At 32.0% G+C, this 5,699-nt stretch overlaps 1 protein-coding gene across 2 annotated transcripts in view; it reads right to left on the bottom strand.

The window, feature by feature from the left end:
* LOC117179918 (UDP-glucuronosyltransferase 2B31-like) overlaps positions 1-5,479 on the bottom strand; it is a 19,115-nt gene extending 13,636 nt beyond the window's left edge. The window contains exons 1-2 of one of the 2 annotated variants that reach the window (XM_033372127.1): positions 5,378-5,479; positions 4,843-5,280 (exon numbers count right to left, since the gene is read on the bottom strand). In XM_033372127.1, coding sequence (XP_033228018.1) covers positions 4,843-5,259 — 417 coding nt within the window. In that variant the 5' untranslated portion in view covers positions 5,260-5,280; positions 5,378-5,479. Of the gene's footprint in view, positions 1-4,842; positions 5,297-5,377 lie in introns of both variants that reach the window. The other variant, XM_033372128.1, reaches the window with a different exon arrangement.
* Positions 5,480-5,699: the final 220 nt, after the last annotated feature.

Raw genomic sequence — 5,699 nt, 5'->3', positions numbered from 1 at the left:
ATAAATTGCCTGAGAGGTGGACAAAATGTGTAGCCAGCGAGGGCGCATACTTTGAATAAAATATTTGTTATCATTCTCTTGAAATAAATGTGTTTTTTTTCTAGAAAAAATACCGGTTTCATATGTATACACCTGGTATATTGGAATGATATTACCAGTTTTCCAGTGACTTGGAAAGTATGACAACGTGATAGATGCATTTATTATATACATTAGTTGAAAGGTAGCTTTCTTCGTAAGATGTTTTAATACAATATTCTAAACATTATCCAATCATGGAGCTTTTTTAGGATGCAGCTTCTGGATTTCCCTTTTTATTTCGCGTGGATTAGTGTAGTAGTTAGTGTATTCCTGTGGTAGTTCAGTATGGACAAAGTTATTAGCTGTTTGTATAATTTCGTTTTGGTCGTTAGTGAGATTTGTCAAGTCTATGTTGTGTACGTTTTCATATTGAGTTGCCAGCATATAAGCTTTATCTATGGGTATAAAAGCTTCCTCGTCATTTATTTGCAATGTCAGAATTGGCTAACACTCAGTTTTAAGTATTTTTGTCATTCTCCATAATGAATTGTCATTTGGGTTAAGTTTTAACAATTTATTTTGCCAATTTCGATTTCGAAACATCAATATATCTAATCTAATCACATGAGTTTGTTTATCAAATAAAATTTTAATATCCCGATTTCTAGTACGCTGCCATTCTTTACGAGTTCTCCTTTTTTCATGAATATTATTCAGAATTTGTATAGGTAAATTATCTCTAGTGTCTCCTAGAGGTTTTTTAGGAACTGTTTGATTTATAGAATTTTGCAAAATATTAGTAAATTGTTGTACTTCTTTTTCCAAGTCTACTGAGCTTTCAATCTTTGGAGTAATTATTATATTTTTATCAAGTAAGCTATGAAATTCTGACCAGTCAGCCTTGTCATAATCGAGAATTGTCCTATGTTTAATTATTTTGTGTTGTCCGCCCAGATTAAATAATACCGGTACATGATCTGAGCTTAGCTCATGTACAACCCTAACTTCAGAGAGAGAACGAACATTTTTATTGAGACCTATATCTATGGTTGTCGGAGTCATCCCGTTAGGTGGATAGTTCGTACATTCATTTGGATACAATAGTGAACAATTATTCTTTTGAACGTAGTCAAAAATTACTGTTCCCCTTCTATTTTGTATATGACAATTCCAAGCTTTATGTCGAGCATTCAAATCTCCATACAGAATAACTTTATCTCCTACTTTCATTAGTTTGTCTATTTCTTTGGTCCAAAATTCATTTTCTGGCTCATAACGCATTTTAACCTCCTTGAAAGGTATATTGTTCTTGATGAATATAGCAACGCCCCCTACACTGGTATCTCTTTCTTTTCTTATACAAGCATAGTTTCTAATTTTTAATTTATACTCTTTTATACATTTTGTTTCATTGACCATTAGAATGTCAATATTAAAGCAATCAAGAAACTGAATTAACCCCCCTATTTTGTTTTTAACACCATTTACATTCCAACTGAAAATATTTATTTTGTCCATGTTGATTCTAATTTTTCAGAGAGATTCAGAAAAACTTGAAGTTGTTCAGTTGGTGATTGACATTTTTGGAGCTGTAAACTGAGTTCCCTCACTGCTTTTAACATTATGGAATATTACAGATTTGTTTGATTTTTCTAATTTCTCTCATTAGTAGAGCTAAGTTATTAAGATCATTTTGAAGGTCATTGTTAGATTCTAAGTTAAACGATTCATTTATATTATTACCTGTATTAGTGTGAGCTACAATGGGTTGATTGTAGTTTGCTGCTTCTGAAGATGAGACGTGTTGATCCAGAGCCTTCATATTATTGTTGAACGTAGATCCAATCGTTGTAATATTGCTTCGTAATGTCGGAAAATCTCGAATATTTTTAAAGTTGAAAAACTGCGGCTGTTTTGGAGAATCGCTGTTAGTTTTTATCCACCTTGTTTTTTGTTGTCGTTATTTTTCTATCCAGGTTATTCGCTTTTGATACTCCTCACAGTTTGCTGAATTAGCAGGATGAGCTTTTTCACAATTTACACACTTAGCAGGTAGATCCTTTAGTTTTTGGCAGTCTTTTTTCAGATGATCTTCAGCACATTTCATGCAAGCTGGTTTTGTAAAGCAGTTAAAAGTTGCATGACCCCATTCTTGGCATCGATGACATTGTGATATTTTATTTTTGTTAATACAGGGTTCCCAGGATACTTTAGTGTATTCTAAAAAACGAACTTTTTGCGTGAGTTCATTTAATTTAGTAGATGCTGGAAATGTGACCATAAATAATGGTCTAGTTGTATTTTTCATTTTGTTCATATAGAATGCAGGAAAGTCAAGTTCCTTTAACTCTTTGAGGATTTCAGCTGTATCTCTTTTTTCATGCAGACCTTTTATCACGAAAGTTTTTCTTTGCTCACCTTTTTGAGTATAAGTGTGGAAAGGAAGGTTTTGCTGTTCCCACATATCCTTGAGAACTTGATAATCGGAATATGTTGTTGTGAACACTTCCGTAGAGTTTTCATGATATTTTATGAAAAACTTGTCCTTCACTATATCTTTAACTTTGTTAACAAGTTCCTTGTGTTCAGAGATGGCGCCATGGGCCACTAGTGGCGGTGGTTTTTTTTTGTAGATTTAGCTGTATTGTTAACTTAATTATTTTTATTTTTATGTTGTTGTTGTGGTTCTGGTTGAGAAGTTTCGTCGTCTTCATTATATTCCATACTAGAATCGTCTGTTTTGGCATCCAGAGCCGCTAGAACCTGAAACCTGTTAGTAGAGACGAAGGTCACATTTTTGTCTTGCTTGGCTAATTTCGTAGACTCGCCCTTTGGAGGAATCATCGCGTTTTTTCTTTTTCTTTTGGTTGTAATTAATTATTCGTCCATCGAATTATTCTCACTTCCAGAGGGAACTGTTTTCTCACCTTTGAGGTTTGAGTTCATATGCATCTCTCCCACATGGTTTAAGCCTCCGGCATCCACTTTTAGGTTAGGATTCTTAAATATTTCAATTCTGCTTACTTTAGTCACAGAGAGTCAAAATTATTATATCACTAGATAAGAATAATCCTTAAGATTGTAAGTAGTCACTTCAGAATATACACTTTTTTGATTATAACGCCTAATAGCATTAAAACCGCACTCCAGACGAGAACTCAGACGAGAACTGGTCAGCCGAGAGACGAGCAGCACAGTCGGGATTGCTAACCACTGCGCTAAACCGACAAGTTGAAACTCGTTGAAAAAGCCATCCTCATAAGCTACAATTCAGAAAAGTTGAAGTACCAACTTTTAAGTACTCTTTTTCTAATTATTTATAATTATGTGGCGTTATGTAAATATAAAATATACGAAATTTTGCCAAGAATATCAGTAAAGTACTTTTTAAATAAATAATATTAATCGATTACAATTTTTCTTAGCGTGATATTTTGTTTTTTCCCGTTTTAGACTATTTTACAACTTTTTACAATGACAGGAAATGTAATTTTTTATGAACATTTAAAATTTTCAACGGCGGGACTCAGAAATTCAATTGTAAACGTTGAAAATTTCTGAATGATAGAAGTTTTTTGACATTCGTGTAAGGCTTGGTTTTTAGGTGTTTTATACTATTTTACAACGTTTAAGATTGATATAAAATGTAATTTTTTTCTGAACATTTGCAATTTTTCATACAGCTGGAACTTAGAATTTTTTTCTTAAAAAAAATCTGTTCGAATTTAGAAAAATTGTCTTCGAATTTTTGTCACAAAATGCATGGTTTGAAAGTCTGAAGTCATGAAACCTTAAAATTTGTGGTGTGAAAAAGATATTGACCCAATATATTTTCACGCGTGGAACATCCATGCGGGTATGCGCATCCATTTTTTAATGAAATCAGAAAAAGTAATTAAGTTGTAAATAAAGTTCAACAATTTTATTATTGCCGATCAGCGCCCGGCCAGCTACCGTCTGAACATACGATCATAAGATTTGTTCGATCAGAGCCCAGTTAGCCCCCGACTGGGGTTTTGACATGAATTTTGTCCAGCGAGTCCCCGACTAGCGCACGGCTAGGCTCTTAAAAAACAAACATAGCCCGGCCAGTCCCCGACCAGGAACCTTGTTGTACCAGGGCTAAACCGGGCTATTTCCACACGGGATGGTTGAAAACTTATCCTTTTTGTTAAAAATGCAACTATTTAATTTTAAATTAAAATGTTTTGATTGAGGATTTAACTAGTTTGTTAAAAATTCATATTTTCGGGTCGAGAATTTATTTGTTTGGCTTCAAATCTTACAAGTGTGATAAACAATTAAAATAATCGGTTGAAAATGAACTTTTTATTGAAAATTCATATTTTTTGATGCAAATTCAACAATTTAGTTAAAAATTAAACTATTTTTCATAAAAATGTAACTGTTTCGTAAAAAAGTGATTTTTAGTTTCAAAAAATTGTCGTCTTTAGTTAAAAATTCATGTAGTCTTTATCTGTAAATTTGTATTTTTTGGTAGAACTCTAATATTATTACTTTTAGATTAATCGTTTTCGTTCAAAATTCATTTTGTTGGTTCAAGAATGAACTATTCTGTTCGAAATTAATAATTTTTATTGAACTCAACTGTTTTTGATTTAAATACAAAATTTTTGCTTAAAATATTATCAATTACACTTTCATTTATATTTTCAATTAAAAATTGGTCTTTTCTTTTGTAAAATTTTTATAGTTCTAGAGACTATATTTTTTCATACAAAAGTGCACAATTTATTTAAAAATTGAATACCTAATAGAAAATTAACTTTTTCGTTAAAATGTTTAACTTTGTGCACTAACCTGGGTAATCACAAGATCGTAAGGTGGTTGATTAGAGGGATTTTTAATAAAATTTTGCATTTTTTTAAGGGACAATAGATCGCAAATTTCATTCCCAGCAAGATATGCATGCAAGGATAAGGAATTTCCGCCTTGTTCAAGAATCCATTCTATGGATATATGGTTCACATAATGGGGTCTAGTGCCATTCAAGTTGACAACAGTTCTGTAATTTTTTGGTGGATCTTTCAGCGGATAATGGGTAATAACGTCGACTTGATGCCCCTTTTTTACTAAGCCTTTCGTCAAGGCATTAAAAACGTTATTATGACTCTTTGCATTGTAAGGAAAAACAGCTAATATTCTTTTTGAATGTGTATCCATAATATCCAGATAAAAAATACATAATAATACAAGTAATTTTGGTGAAAAAAACATTTTAAGTACTGTATTCGAGGCCTGTGGAAAAATAATACTTCGATTAGAAAAAAACTGCGTATGTTTCATATTTAAATTATATATACGGTTTATATTTATTTGTAGAACATGAACTCACTTCACCAAATCTTTATTATGAATTTTCACTCTCTTTTTTGTTTTTATGACTATGTGGAACAATCTTTTGTACTGTCAAGAATGGTCGTTTGGATGAAATTTCAACCGGACAACGAATAAAATATTAAGTTAAAAGAATAAGAGCGTTCCTTGAAGGTGAAGTTAAAAGTGATATTATTATTACAAATTATGATTACAATAGTGTTTGCTTTCTCGGTTGTTTTCTGTATCGCTCGTGATACTTGTTCCATATCAGTTTTGGAAGGACCTTGTTATTCATGATAAACCCATAAATATATTTACTACTGCACTCATACATTCTG

The sequence above is a fragment of the Belonocnema kinseyi genome, chromosome 9 (assembly GCF_010883055.1).
Source record: "Belonocnema kinseyi isolate 2016_QV_RU_SX_M_011 chromosome 9, B_treatae_v1, whole genome shotgun sequence".
Lineage (NCBI taxonomy): Eukaryota > Metazoa > Arthropoda > Insecta > Hymenoptera > Cynipidae > Belonocnema > Belonocnema kinseyi.
The sequence above is the reverse complement of the archived record's forward strand: the minus strand, read 5'-3'. Positions and strand labels throughout refer to the sequence as shown.